This window comes from Nelumbo lutea, chromosome 2 (genome assembly GCF_056320005.1).
Source record: "Nelumbo lutea isolate HS-2025 chromosome 2, American lotus-T2T, whole genome shotgun sequence".
NCBI lineage: Eukaryota > Viridiplantae > Streptophyta > Magnoliopsida > Proteales > Nelumbonaceae > Nelumbo > Nelumbo lutea.
Window position 1 is genome coordinate 36,196,415 of NC_142685.1, and position 16,195 is coordinate 36,212,609.

General features: G+C 37.2%; 2 protein-coding genes across 2 annotated transcripts; both read right to left on the minus strand.

Annotated features, from left to right (window-relative positions):
* Positions 1 to 4,931: 4,931 nt before the first annotated feature.
* Positions 4,932 to 5,794, minus strand: LOC148869865 (EG45-like domain containing protein). Its single transcript, XM_088973891.1, has 3 exons — positions 5,718 to 5,794; positions 5,257 to 5,536; positions 4,932 to 5,159 (listed from the first exon to the last, which is right to left on the minus strand). Exons 1-3 carry the CDS (start codon positions 5,782 to 5,784, stop codon positions 5,153 to 5,155), a joined length of 354 nt encoding a protein of 117 aa, XP_088830017.1. The 5' UTR covers positions 5,785 to 5,794; the 3' UTR covers positions 4,932 to 5,152.
* A 3,698-nt stretch (positions 5,795 to 9,492) lies between these two features.
* LOC148869866 (EG45-like domain containing protein) lies at positions 9,493 to 10,984 on the minus strand. Its single transcript, XM_088968755.1, has 3 exons — positions 10,879 to 10,984; positions 9,674 to 9,953; positions 9,493 to 9,582 (listed from the first exon to the last, which is right to left on the minus strand). Exons 1-3 carry the CDS (start codon positions 10,982 to 10,984, stop codon positions 9,576 to 9,578), a joined length of 393 nt encoding a protein of 130 aa, XP_088824881.1. The 3' UTR covers positions 9,493 to 9,575.
* Between the last annotated feature and the right edge of the window lie 5,211 nt (positions 10,985 to 16,195).

A 16,195-nucleotide genomic window follows, 5' to 3' on the forward strand; every position in this document is an offset into this window, starting at 1 on the left:
TTCACCAAGAAAATAGGTTCAAACTTTTATTTCTTTTTGATGAATTAATTTTAGTGTGATATCATGTCAATTGGAGGTCCAATACAGTCCATTGCAAATATAGCAAAGTGACAAGATTGTGACAATGTGATAATTGTCCAAGTGAGTTGGCTTTGATCTTTTTCAATTTCAACTAGTAAGAAATCATCTCCAAGCACCAGGTTTTCTCGGTTTGTTTCTTTAATGAGCTGGAGAGGTTATTGTTTTACTATTGTTTATTTTGTATATGTATTTTGGTAGTTTGGGTTTTCGACTGACCTCCTATTACTAATGTATGAGAAAAGTTATTCAACGTACTTATTTTAAAAGTTGATTGATTTCTTTTTTTTTGTGTGTTTAAGTTTTAATTACCTTTTGTTATTTAATAATTTCTTTCAAATTTCTCTTTGCCTTCATTTTTTTGTAGAATCAACTGAAGGTGAGCTTTCTTTGTAGGTTTTGCTTATGTCTATTGAAGATCTAGATTTGGACAATACCCATAATTCCTCTCTTATGTGCCAACTCTTGCTTCTGAAGTTGAGAAAGGTATCTTGTGCTTTTAAGATGATTTTGTGAACTACTTTTTTTTTTGAAATAAAAACTCCATGCATTACTTTATCACTCTTGCAGTAATTAAGAGTGGGTTAGAGCCCATTCTCAACTTATTCAAGTAAGGTGTTCTTGCCCACCACACATCTTAATATATGTTTGGCATTGATGCTACATTTGCAGACTACTGATGTGTGGGTTGGAAGCACCGTTTTTTCAGAAAACAATGCATTTTTTTGTTTGGAAGCGTTGTTGCCAGGTAGGACGTTTCCTGAAGTAACAAAAACTTTTTTTGTTTGGTATCAATGCTCCAGGAAACGTTTTCTGCACTTCTACCCATTATCCAGTGCCACATCACTGCCCTGTTGGCAGCAACGAGCTGTAGCTCCAGGAAACGTCAAATTTGGCATTGCTCCAAGCCTTGCCTTCCCGATTTTCAAGGCGTGGCTTGGGAGCACCATTTTCTATGGAAAAATGGTTCTAAATAGATGGTTGTTTCCTAGAGCACTGTTTTTTTCTATGTGGTGCTGATGTGGCACCGTTGCTCCAGGAAATGACAGTGATGCCAAAAAGCCGCTTAGTGTGCAATTTAATGCTTGTCAAAGAAACTACTAGGGTCAGATTAATGCAAGTGTCAAGACAAACTTGATGAAATTGACTAGGTAATGTGGCCCAGTTTACAATTATACAAAATCTTCCATGAGCTCAAAAATAAATTTTTCTTTTCTTGAGTGTTAAGAGTTTTTAATGACATAATTCCTCATTTACATCCAGGTTATTGGTGATTTAAACATCTACGACATCCTTCAGCCTTGCTATCACAGCCCATATGCCATAGATAATGCACTTGATATTTATAAAAGTGTAGAATGGGTATTTGGAAAAAACTGATGTATCAATATAACATTTTCCATCTGGGACAATGATGGAAGGGAGGTTTTGTTGAGTTTTTGAAAAGTTCAGGAGAGGTATTTGTTAAAATGAAACTATAGGAGAGGTTTTTATGATTGTCAAAAACTTCAAGGGAGGTCTTTATATTTTACCCTATTCAATATTTCAATACTTGGAATCTCATTTTACAAGCATCCATATTTTCAGTCAATGGAAAAACTATCGTTTGTTCCTACTTGATGTAGGATTGGTATGGCTAAAGGATATAAGACTAAAAGGGTAATGATGGGCTAAGACGGGTTTAGGGATGATTTTAAAACTAAAGAAAGGATTTATAGGTGGTTAAAAAGGTTCTGGTTCAGAGCACTAAAAAATGTAGATTTTCCATAAGTTGTTGTAGGGATAGAATTTTTCAATGAAACATTGTGGTGATGTTTAAAATGATGGATTGCATGGATTGATTTGGCTTGAAGTCATTTTGGGTAGGTTTTGTAAAAAAGGACAAAAAACTCCCTTCATGGGAGAAAGTGCTAAATTTCCAAAAACTAGGATGCAGTTTTGGGATAAACTTTTGTAGGTCGAAAGGAGATGAAGGCCTATAAGGAGGCAACCTAATATGAGAGCACTTGAAGATTGTGCATAAAATAACATAGATGGCTGGAATGAGAAAAAAAATGCAATTTGATGCAAAGGAGAAAAACAAAAGCTGAATCAATTTTAGTAATTTGGAATGTCTAATGAACTCTTTTGATGAAGAATTTGTGGGTTGTTGAGCACTGATTGAAATATTAATACGATATGTCTGACATAGGACATAATGTATCGATATTGGTAGCATCCGACATGAGATATGCTATGATTGGAAGTGTATCTTATCAATCATGTGTATCAGACCGATATAGATATATATCGGTTCATATCGCATTGTATCAACCAATACATACTGATACGAAACCGATACTTCAATTTACAATTATGCAAAATCTTCCATGAGCTCAAAAATAAATTTTCCTATTGCAGTGGGTTGTAATAGCAAGGCTGAAGGATGTCCTAGATGTTTAAATCACCAATAACTTGGATGTAAATGAGGAATTATGTCATTAAAAACCCTTAACACTCAAGGAAAGAAAAATTTATTTTTGAGCTCATGGAAGATTTTGCATAATTGTAAACTGGGCCACATTACCTAGCCAATTTTATCAAGCTTGTCTTGACAGTTATTAAGTTTACATTTTAAATTTCATCAAGGTTCTCTATTTTACTATTTTTATATTTTTACATTAACAAAAAAGTCAACTAAATATTAAATTATCAAATATAAATTAATAATTATATCATGTCCTTACCTTATTATTTGCTCACACTTAGCATTGGCCCCTTCCGCTAGTTCTTATTTGAAACAAGTATATACGTTTGTATGTTTCTATTTTTTTTTTTTTTTGGCTCTATTCTCCATCTTCAGAACAAGATTTGACTCATCCTTTCTCTTCTGCCTTTGCTCCTGCACCCACCCTCTGCCAGTCAACCACGACTGCACCGCCCCCATCCGTCTCTTTCAACACCACCACCCGCCTGTATTCTTCTCTTTCTTTCTTTCCCTTCCACAAATACGTATGTTAATAACTTTCCAATATTATTAGCTTGGATTTTTTTTAGGGATTTTATCTCTTGCCTTGCATTATAAAGCTTCAAGTGGTGTTGTAAATTTTTTGTTGTTTAGCATAATACATTGCTTGAAATTTTTGGATTGAGAACAGATTAGTTCAATTCGATGAAAAATAAAATTAAAAAAAAAATCGATGAGCTAAATCCTATGAAATGTTGGAAAGATTTATAATATAAATTTGGTATAGAAATCCTATTAAATGTTGGAAAAATTATAATATAAATTCGGTGATAACTATCATATGAAAGCTAGGAAAATTTAGAATATAAATTTAGTGATAGAAATCCTATTAAATGTTGAAAAAGATTTATAATATAATTTCGGTGATAAATATTATCCTGTGAAAGGTTGGGAAATTAGAATATAAATTTAGTGATAGAAACCATATGAAATGTTGGACAAAATTAAAATATAAATTCGGGGATAAATATTCTATGAAATGTTGGAAAAGTTATAACATGAATTCGGTCATAAATATCATATGGAAGTTAGAGAAAATTAGAATATAAATTTGGTGATAAAAATCTTATTAAAGGTTGGAAAAATAATAATATAAAATTAAGGGATAACTATAACTATATATATAAATTCATTGAAATAAATTCCATATTATCACCTATATTCAATAAGATAAATCTGAATTTGTCATCTATGATATGTTGAATAGAAATTATATAAATTCATTAATAAAATCTTATATTATCCTCTATGTTATGTTGGAATCAAAGAGTGCAAATTCAGTGGTTTTGTTACTTTTGTTTAAATATTAGTTGTAATTTTATTTATTTATTTATTTATTGTGGTTTTGTCCACACACTAGTATGTATCGCCAATGAAACAAAATAGGCCCCGAGAATCGTATTTTGATTCTAGTTTGGCAAGCTATATTTCTTTGTTATTAAAAACATTGATCTATTAAGTGTTCAATAGATCTATTTTAAAAGTCACATCAGTGTATCTATTTAAATGAGGCAGAAGACCACAGCCGATTAGTTCTTATTGCTAGAGAAGATGACTAGAAGCTATTAATATTTATGAGGTAACCATTAATGAGTGAGTGGAAGATAGCGGAACAACAAACGTTCATGGAGAAGAATTAATTTTGGGGGCCCATGTCAAACACAGCCTTTTTTTCTCTTTATCTTGCTGAATCTGGCTCACAAGAGATGTCAGATTCTGATGCATATTGGTCCAACCTGACCCAGCCCAGAATGAATTCATTACAGATGGACCAGGTTCAACCCAATCCGATGAATACTCTGGACCATTCTAGACTGGTCCAGTTCAACATCCAGACCATCTAATCTGTTCAAATTGGTTTTAATTTAGATTGGGTCCAACCAAATCTGGTCTAGTGACACCCATACTCTTATTTCTTTCAATGGACCGGATACTGATTCAATCCAACCTAATTCAACACAAATCCATTACAGATGGACCAGGTCCAATCCGGTCCAATAAATAATTTGGACCATTAAGTCTGTACTTGTACAATTTCAACATGTCTAGTTGGTCCATTCAACCTGTTCAAATCGATTTTGATTTGGATAGAGTCCAACTCAAACCCGGTGCATTGACACCCCTAAATTGATTTTCATTCTTCAGTATCACAAGGACACTGTGTTGTTGACTGTTGAGTATGCTTACTTCCCTTATGATATCCAACTAAATTTTGCACCTGCATGACTGCATCTAATTCTACTGGGGCTGCTCTTGAGTGAAACCTAGTTCGGCCCAAGCCCAAGCCCAGCTTGGTACACCCATTCATTCAGACCCACCTACATAACTCCACCAAGAAATAACTTACATAGAAAACAAACACAGAAAATCCTTTATTTCTTAAATACCATCATGATTCATGACATGGAACATGCCAACTTTAAGCTCAGTATGAGCCACGGGACATGTCAATTTTCATGAAATGTTCTTTATTCACTAGTAACTTTAGCAGAATAAAAACCAGCTTCCCTGAATTAGAAATCTCTGAGAAGTCCACAATTAGGGAAGTCCTCTCTCTGCAGTAGAACTTCAGAGCCTGCACAATACAAGACACATGAGCCTCTCATTCTCATGAGCTAATTTCTTGTTAAAATCAAAGCTGTATAGGAAGAGGTTTGAGCTTTGTTTCTTACGGGGTATAATCGATGTTGATTTTTCCGGCATTCGGATCAGCGATCATAGCGAAGGCTTCTTGAGACAGATCAATGGTTGCTTGGCAGCCTGGTGGTGGGCAGTAATCGACGATCTTCACAGTGATGCTATTCCCCCTACAAGGTTGTGGTACACCTTGGTTTGTAGGACCTGTGCACCTTACTGAGTACATCCTCCCACACGCTGCTCTGTTGTTCCATATGGCATTGCTGGCTGCCGCGATCATAACGCCATTGTCTTGGTAGCCAAAGCAAGCAGATGCTAACAAACAAAAACAGGCAAATGGTTAATGGGTAGACAGTCACTAAGGATGTTTTGTAGCAAAAAACATATGAGTCATGGGCCACAAGGAACAATATGCAGGGACTAGGCCCAGGCCCAGATGTGTGACCCTATACTTTGTATTGTTAGCAATTATCATGAAAAGATTGTTAGTACTCACGAACATAAGGAGGGGTATAGTAAGTCGCCGTTCCAGCGGTGGCTGATGCAGTTGAGATGAGGCCCATTATCAGGCCCATCGTCAAGCAACTGAGACCCCATCCCCTTTTATAGATGAAACAGAACCCAATATTCCATACTGATCGATAGATACTGTTGACCATCACATTCTCTATTACAGGTCTTGGCACGACTTTTTCTCTGTTCTAGAAAACTCTTGGAGAGAAACAACTATAGTGATGTTATACTTGTGGCACCATATTGACTATTATGTTCTATTGTTGATGGAATGAGATCTTAATTTAAAGGCTGTGATCATTTAACCAGAAGACTGAATTAGAGCAAGGTGCCTGGGTTGATTAAATGATGAGCACATGATTCCTTAATATGACCGAAAGATGAGTCGTTTTATAAACAAGTCTTTGCATAAGCAGCAAAATGAGTGGTCATCAGTTACCATTATCCACAAAGATGATGTCACGTGGCTTACGGCACACGTGATAAGGAAAAGGAAAATTGTCACCCCAGTCCAAATGAGTGCTGTTTGCATTAATGGTATGGTTTCAAAGTAGGAAAGGTAAGGAAGCATATACAAAGTTTAAGTTTGTACATATACAAGTGGCCCAACCCACTTTACAATTCTTTTCCCTACATTTTCCTAATTTTTCTTTTAAATAAATCACAGCCTAAAGTAAAAATACTACAAATATCTCATAAAGTCTTCTCTTATCAAATATCAACTAAAGATATTTGAAAAAAAATAAGGAAAGTTCTGCACGTCTGCAGATAAGTCGATCTATTGGGTTATTGGCAAAAGGGGTTTTTACTGTTTAGTCCATTCTCAGAAATCTTAGTTTCACCCTATAGTTAGGGGAGGTGCCAGTTTGGAATTGATGTTAATTTATGGGCGAGGATGGGTGTTATAGGTGGAGATATTTATAATTTTGAATTGTTATAAGTCTATCATTAAATTTAGAATTCTGAGGTGGAGTACAATCAACTTATCCCTTGACAAAAAATCTGCGTTATCTTCTTCAGGACCCATTTGCAGCGTCATATGCACATGTTTGTAGGAATTTCTTAGCACAGTTCCAATCAACTTGGAATTGGAATGTATCCCTTGTGAAGAGATCACACCAGTGCCTCACATGTACATTTCAGCGTGCATTTGGCCATTTGGGAACATTTCCCATACTTATTATTGGGAGATGTTCTCAATACACGATTGAAATGTGCTGAAAAATGGAGAGGGGTAATTTGTTCTGAAAAATGATTTATAAGGTGTCAGCCAATATTGCTGATTATTAAACCATGAATAATACTTCATCCCTTATTAGGGCTGAAAGAAGAGTCATTTTAATTACAAACAAGTTTTTCCACAATCAGCCAGGAAGTCAAGGTGGCTAATAAGTTGTGGTGTACATGGACTCCCATTTTCCACAAACTTCACATATATGCATGGCACCCAAAATATTGTGGGCCGGAATGGATAATATTATAGAATTGCCAAACTCAGACTAACCGGACGCCGATTAAACAGTCTTGGTGATTGGGTAACGGGTTGAAAGGTTCAATTCTTCAATTCATTCAAATGAAAGAATGAAGTAGGGCTGGCAATTTTGATCTCAAGATTCTCCATCCATTTTATTGATGGGTCAATATAGGTCCAGTAATTCAATAGGGTCAGGAATAAAAGGTCAGGGCGGATTGGGTTGAGGGTTCCCATTGACCCTCAACTTATTCGAAAATCAGAACATTCTAACTTCCACAACTTTTCTTCTTCTCCTCTTTAGGGTTTTCTTCTTCTCTGTATATGACTGATGAAATCGTTAAAAGCGAGCTTCAAAACCATGCCACTTGAAGGGTGATGTAGCAGATCCAAACCATCCATCACCAAAGTGTGGAACTTCTTCATTGGCCAGATTTCAATCATCCAGTCCAAATTATCCGCCTGGTTTTCCCAAAAAATTTTAGGCCTTCAAGATTTCAACTTTTTAATATAAAACGTCACCCAAAAATAATGTTTTAGTTTGGTCATTTGGCAGGCATTCTGGCTCTAAAATAATCCTGGTTCTTGATACCAAAAATTAATTCTCCTCTGTCCACGTTGATGTCCAAAGACTCTCCAATCTCCATGTGACACCGTTGATTGGTATATATATATATATATATATATATATATTGAGGATAATGATGATATGGTTGAGTTTGTTATATTATGATAGAGTTTGTGATAGATTTAAATAGATAATATGGAGTTTGATTTTGAATAAGTTCGACATGTTTTAGTTGTAATTACTATATTCAAGTAATGCAGTCTTTTTGGTTTTCTAATATTTTACGGTATACAACCATGACTCCAGCACTGTTTAGTGTTGCATGGAGTTTTATTAGAGAATAAAATCTATTCAGAGACCTTAATTGATAGCTTAAACTTTTAGGCTGAACAGTTTTTTGAGATGGTATCAATGGTCTAGTGTTTGTTCCTTTTTGTCCCATTATAATTAATTAAATTTTAGCACAAGGTATGATCTAATAAGGCTTGTGCTTATTCACCGTTTAAGCCCCATGAACCCTTGCAACAGGAAGGGGCGTATAGAGAATAAAAGCCTATTCATGAACCTCACCTAACATCTTAAGCTTTTAGGTTGAACTGTTCTTTGAGAAGTTACCATGTACTAGGTGTCACTCATTAGGGAGAGGGAGAGCCCTGTAGACATCTAACTCTATTGCAAGGTTTTAAAAACTGACCCGGAAACGGAATTATTGTGGCCACCGGTTTCTGGATCAATGGTTCAGTCATCCGGGTCTAATGGTTCCGGAAGTTTGGATTATTAGGGCAACTTTTAGACTTTTATCAGTATGAGAATACTATGCAGTTGTCAGTTGAGAATAAAGAAACAAAGGAGATAAAGGAAAAAAAAAAAAAAGAGAAAGATAAAGGAAACGAAGGAAGGAGGGAAAGAGGGAAGAAGAAGGAAGAAGAGATGGACAATCTGACATTCATCGGCCGGTGACGATGGTTACAGTGACGGTGGCGACAACAAATGCAGTGGCAACGGTTACAGATCTGAGATCTGATTTCTCTCCAACCTCTACAAATCTTGTTTCTTCTTCTTCTTCTCTCTCTCTTGTTTTTTGGATCTAATGATCTAAGATCTGACAAAGTCAACTGTTTTTAGTCTAAGAGCGGAATAAGGGTGAAATGGAACCCATTACCATGCAAGCCAAACAGTCCACGTCAACTACAGTTCAAAAACACTGCTCTGTTGTACGTAGACAGCCAAATTTTTTCCGCACATATCACAGTAATTTGTTTAGCCTTTATTTACTGTTAGCTATGAGAAAAGCTGTGAACAGTATACAACGGGCAGCTAGGGACAAAAGTATTTACAGGGTAGAATTCCAGGCTATGATTCTACTCAAATCTCCGCAGTATGCATGGATCCTCTTTTAACCCTGCTCTCTGGAGCTTGTCTCTCCAATGGAGCTCATTTTGGATTAAGCCCAATTAATTTATTGTATAGTAGGTATAAGGTGTTAAATAGACATGCATTAATCCAAACAGGTTCTTAGGGCGCCCTAAGAACAGTTGGCAACTGATTCTGGGATTCAAGAAAACAACAAATCCGTGAAACAAACCAAGATGCAAGAGATATATAGTAAGTTTGGATAATTTATTAATATAACATGGCATATTACATATGTCTTTATTTAAATAAGGACAAGCGCGCTCTGCATCACCCATGGAGAATTTATCTGCCTTATTTATTACAACGTAATTAGCCTTCCATGAGTTGGGTATGCATGCATCCTTCAAATCTTCATGGAGAACTCCTTTCTGCATAGAAAATATAACTCAGACCCTGCATCACAACAGAAGGAACTAGCATGAGCATCTGCTATCAAAAGAAAAGGAGGCAGAAATGGGGTTACAGCGCAGTAAGAGTAGCTTACTGGGTATAATCGATTTTGATTTTTCCAGCATCAGTATTGGCAATCCTAGCGAAGGCTTGTTGAGAAAGATCAATGGTTGCATGGCAGCTGTCTGGTGGGCAGTAATCAACGATCTGTACTGTGACACTCTTGCCTGTGCAAGGCTGTGGGATGCCTTGGTCTGTAGATCCAGTGCATCTTATCCTGTACATCCTCCCACATGCTTCTCCACCATTCCATATGCTCTGGCTTGCTGCAGCGATCATAACACCCTTGTCTTGGTTCCCATAACATACCGATGCTGTCAAGTTCAGTGATGAAATTAATATATGGTCAGTAGATAGTTCGGCTAAGTTAATTTCAAAAATAAGTGCTTAATAAGTATTTATGAGTATTTAGTAAAAAAAAAAACACTTATTTTAAACTGGGGTAGTATAGGTGTTTTCAAAATGATGCGATGGGTCAGGATAGGCCAAAAAGGATATAAACACTTATTCAATAAGCGATTAAGTTTTCAAATAAGTGCTTATTCTTATTTCGGGCTTATCTCCCAAAAGGCAAATAAGTTCTTATTAGTATGGTCTGGGCCCAAAATAAATGCTTGTTTGAATAAACATTTAGGGGGCATTTGTTTTTGGGATTTTGAGATGGGGAAAAGTTGGTTGATGGGGACCGAAAAATCCACGTTCTTGTTTCAGATTTATTTGGGTACTTGAGAAAGTTTTTTTTTTTTTGGTATCACTTAATAGGTGCATAAATTAACTTTCTCAATCCCATATAGGGAAAAATTGCCAACACTTGGATGTGACAAAAATATCCCTTTTGATAATAAAATTTTTATGATTAAAATGATATTTATTTTATTTACCTAAAAAATAAAAGAACATCGATAAATGCACTTACCCGGGTAATAACTTACTGAAAAGAGAGCAGGGCCTTAATTTTAAATACTCCCAAACTTATTCACTGAAGGATCACTTAATTTTAAGGCTGCTTTAATTTTGGATAGTACTTAGTTGGAGAATGGATTTAATTTTCCATTCTACCTTGATTAGAAGAAATTCAAGGTCTGCTAAAACATGGAACTGCATGTCCAGCTTATTTTTTTCAATGTAATTTTGCTTCAGAGTATTAAATTTCACATAATTTCAAATCAACCCTAACCCAAATGCAACTTAATTAGCATATCTAGCACTTAAAAAACTAATTAATATATGTGTACTCACGAGTATACTCAGTATAAAATGTTGCAGTTCCTGCCACCGCTAATGCAGTGGAGATAAGGCCCATTATAAGGCATACCATCATAAGAGCACGCAGCTCCATGCCCATCTCTCTATCTCTCTCTGACTGTTGGTGTTTTCTTGTAGCAAATTATAGAGGCTCACACCCTCTTTTATAGAAGATATAGCACCATTCCTTCTTCTTTCTTGACTGTTTCATACTTGACGGTCATCACACGTCTCCTCTAAAACTTCCAACTTAAAGGGACCTTTAGACAAGATATGATGAATGTTGTTAGACCCGGACCAGATAGAGAACCGTTATGGTTGAATGGTCTGGTCTGGTCTGAGTCTGGCAACATTGGATTGTTAATCCAATGGTTATGATCAGTTCATTTAAAAATCCAGGATCAAAGAGTGTTAATAAAAGATCACTTGATGGATGCCCAAGAAGGAATACTCCGAGCCAAACTTATTTAAGCCAACTACTTGTTGAATTAATGTTTGACTCCACAAAAGGCTTTGACAAAACTACATATAACTGAATGAAGGATAAAGTTTCTCCCTATAACTTTCAACTTATAGGGACCAGTACTAAAATAAAGTTGCAAACTGGGTACCACATGGTGTGTTTTTATATGTTAGTCAAGGAAGTGTGATGCAAGGAGAATCATATTGCAGTCTTAGTATCTCCTTAAATCATATTATATTATCTAATGATAGTTTGATTAACCAACTTGATTCCTTCTAATGATTTACAAACCATTCTCTATTAATAACTGATATAACATGTCCACTGTCACACTATCAAACCAAAAGAAAAAAAAAAAAAAACGAGCTTAAAAGAAAAAGAATATCTACATAAATAAATAAACTCCAATTATGCTAATTTTGCATATTGAAAATATTGATACTTTGAACCTTAATTATCAATTAATAGAATTTTTTCTATATATCCAATATGCATGTTTTAAATGAGAAATGATTGTTATTAATTTCTATTTAAATAAGGCTTAAAAAAATTTACCTAAAGAACACACAAATCCTCTACGTTCATGGCATGTGAGGAACCTCCTATCTTAAAAATGCTTTAAATAAAACCCTAGCTTCAAGAGAGGAGAAAGAATTGTACTTAGATGGCAAACCGACCTATTATGCTTTGAAAAGATGGGCATCACTAAGCTTACTTAATAGGGCTAGGGTTTTATCTTTCACAAAGGATGTACCTAATCATTCCTTTGAAAGAAGGATTTGTTCATATATATAATGCTATTGTTTCTATAAAAGTACAATATGATTTAATACACTTGCTGAATTCTTAACGTTAACCCATGTTTATGGTAAAGATTATCATTTTTTTATGAACAAAGGAAAGAAAACAAAATCTAAACCAAGAAGAAAAAATGGAAGGATCATAGTACAAGATGCCACAGAGTAGATGTGAATGGGAGACTTTAGAAGTCTAGCTTGGCGGCATGTTCAAGTTCTCACATGGATGAATGAAAGTTGTGAAAAACAGCGTTAGCCATAGCCTCACTTCAATTGCTCAAGGTTAAATCACATGCCACAAAGAATTTGAAAATCAATCAAAAGCTGGTACAATTCAAATATTTAGTCTATTCAAACTAGCTATATGAGTAATCATATGTACATTCAAATAACAGGACAAATCAGCACCGAGGGAGCAAAAGTGGTGTCTCACTATAAAAGGTAAAATATTAGGTCCCTCAACTTTCATTTGTGACGGATAATTATCTTGTACATTCAAATTCTGATACTTTTCTCCCACCCTTAGGATTCGGTCGGTTTTAAATATGGGCAGATTTCTTGTTTACATATTATCTAAAGCTATCCTTAAATTTTTTACAATTGTCATCATTGTTAAATCAGGCGTTAACTGACAAAACAAAAATCGAACTTTTAGTTCAATTTATGGTTTTACCCTTCTATTAAAACACACAAAGGATCGGTCAAAGGTCGGTCACCCATTTAGAAGTTTGTCCCGAAAAAACATTGCCATCATCTACGACAAATGCCGTTGCAAACTCCAACTGGTGGTACGGCGGTGCAAGGCTTGTATCAAAAACTTATACCTATTCTCCATGCTAAAGAGTACATAGCAAAACCGTATTCGTCCTAACATCAAACCCTAAACCTTTTCTTTGATGGAAGGACGACATTTGTTCCTTGCTCATTTTGTTTCATTATTTTGCAGTGGGATTGGCAGGATTCGTTTAACCTATTCTCTACGTGTTCAAAGCCTATCATCAAAAGTATGGTCAATCAAACTTTTTATGCCTTTTTTCAATTCAGTTTGTGCAGCGCTGGAACAAATATGTTTATTTCATCTAGGTATATGTGGTGTGTCGGGACCCATGTACTTGCTTCAATGCACACACATGGGATCCACACGTGAATAACAGCATCATACATGTTGAATTGGTTGCTTATTGACATGAATAGCACCAGGTGCTCGACAAAATGCCTGAAACACTGGTTTCTATTTAAACTTTGAGAAACATTAGTTTCTATCTAATTTCTAACATATGTAAAACATGGGCAACATGGGGAACTTAACATTGATAATGTAAAACACACGTGGATTTACATATATAAAACATTCTAATTTAATGTTTCAAATTGCTTTTACTACTAAATAAATGAAGGGCCCATGATTAAATGAATGGTAGCCACTAACCAACTCAGTGGCGGTTGTGTTTTTTAAATGGCATACAAGGACTTCTTTATTTTTTGTACAATTTGACACACCCATGGATACATTGATATCATTTCTTGTATGTTTGAATGCCACAAACTCCATATATGTTGATCGTGGGATGAATAGCCACTAACTAAAGTGGATGAATGGGTGATATGATTGATATACCACATAGGTTGATTAATACTTATAATGTATCTTGTGAATTATTGGTGATTAACATATATTTACATATTATGATGTATGTGTGGTCGATATTATTAGCAAGTGTCATGATTAGGAGGTGCTTACCGTTATGAGGTGTATATTTTCTTTATTGATTAGTAAATGATGTAGCTTTCATTAGCAGGTTTATCATTGGCATGTTTTCATTGAGGTGCTTATTGTGACTTTTGGTTGGCGTGGTTTTCATGTACCTATACAAAAGTAGACTTGAGAATATCTGTAAGATGTACCCATGATATGATGGGAACATCTGAATTACACCACATATGATAGGAACATCTAAAACCATTTTGGTTGTAACTTTCTTCTTGGAATATCTGAAGAGTGAGAAGTTTCTATCTTGAGCTACCATTACAGGTCAGTCTTTGTAGCCTAAAGAAGACTTGAGAAGAATTTAGGTCGATAGGAGACCTATTTTTCAAAGGAGGCTGATGAATCAATTCTTGGCTAAGTACCTCGTCATTTGGTCTGCTTTTAAGTGGCCAATAACTCAGAGGCTGAAGTGGAGAACTTTTGCTGGATCAGGACCTGGATGCCGAGCTGACCAGGCCGAGTGGGGGGCAGATTAGGTGACGAACTGACTGAGCCGAGCTGGGCAAGTTAAGTGCCGAATTGATTGGACTGAGCTGGGCGAGTTAGGTGTCGAACTGACTGGGCCGAGTTGGGCGAGTTAGGTGTCGAACTGACTGAGCCAAGCTGGGCAGGTTAGGTGTCGAACTGACTGGGTCGAGTTCGGCAGGTTAGGTGCCAAGCTGCCTAGGGGGCAGATCAGGTGCCGAGCTAACCAAGCCGAGCTAGAGGCAGATTATGTGGTGAGCTGACAAAGCCGAGCTGGGGGCAGGCTAGGTGCTGAGCTGACCAGACCGCCGAGCTAGATTGATTGTTGAGTTTCGTAATTCTTTAGAGACCTGCAAGGAATCAATGTCAAAGGACCCGAGGTGGCTAACCCGACGAGGTCGCTCCGATGCTTTAAGTCAGTACTCTCATAGTAGACTGCGAGCTAAAAATCATAAAGTATGAGAGCTAGAATATGCTTATCCCCCCCCCCATGTCATTGGGGTTGGTGCCTTTATATAGGCATTGTTTGGCGTGGGCTTCACGCACCATAACCGGGATTTCTGAGAGGTCGCCTAAGTGGTCCGAGATTCCTGGAGGCAACCACCATGCACGTTGACCATCCTCCGGAAAGTTCGATACGTGGGCTAACTTCCAAGGATCGTGGGAGTGTTGGAATATGCATGCTGAATTTGTCGGCGAGCATGTCTCATAGGTCGCCACCTAGACCTCAATCAGGCTGGCACGCCCTCGAGGGAGGTCATTCCTTGCGTTGAGGTCACTTCGGCTAGTAATGAGGTGTTGCAGGTAGGTCCTAGACGAGGTGCCTCTAGCCGACCTGAATTGTGGTCGAGGTCGCCAATTCGACGCCTGTGCCAGGTCGTCAGTTTGGCACCCGTGTCGGGTCGCCAAGTCAGCGCCTGTGCTAGGTCGCTAGGTCGGGACACCATCATCTTGACTAAGTTGTTGCCTAGGTGTCACAATGTCATTGGAGGGCCAAATCCGCCTTCATCAATTACCCCCCACTCTCGAGTTGAAAGTAACTCGACGAAGGGAGTAGATCGCTTCTTTTGGCTTTGAATGACTAATTTGATGAGCTCGTAAGCGTCGATCCAGTTTGCTTCTCAAGTCAAAAGAGTCCAAGTGCTTGTAGCCTTGGGCTTTGGGAGCGACATGCAGTTCACTCTTCTTACCCTTGTTTTTGCCCATGCCGAAGAGGCGACTAGGTCTTATGTGGTGTCGAGATCTTTTATCAGCTCGGTACTTTAGCCCTTGGACTATGGGAGCGACTCGCAGTCCACTCTCCTTACCCTTGATTTTGCCCATGCCGAAGAGGTGACTGGGTCTTATGTGGTGCCGAGGTCTTTTATCAGCTCGGCACTTTAGAGTTACGACTGCGCTGCATCAGCCTCGTTAGTGACACCGGTCACCCACTCCTACAAAAAGCTACTCGGAGTTTGACCTACGGGGGCAACACTACTGACTTTAGGTCACCAGCTCGTGCGGGAGCCCTCGAAAGCTCGATTGGCAAGGGCATCCATGCAGTTCCTTGACTGTCAACTCCCACGGGAGCCACGAAGAGCTCATATTGTAGAGGGTACCTCATGAAGAGTACTAATGAGGCTTTATCCGAGTTGAAATAAAGTTGGCAAAGCTACTTAGTCTGTTGGCCATCAACTTCCTGCTTAGTCTTTGAGTTCATAAAAAATGGGAATTAGAAAGTGAGAGCTTTAGTTCCTAAAAGGTGAGAACTTAGCTTTTTGGAAGAAGAGGACTTAGCCTTTTAGAAGATGAGAACTTAGCCTTTTGTAGCGTTTCCCA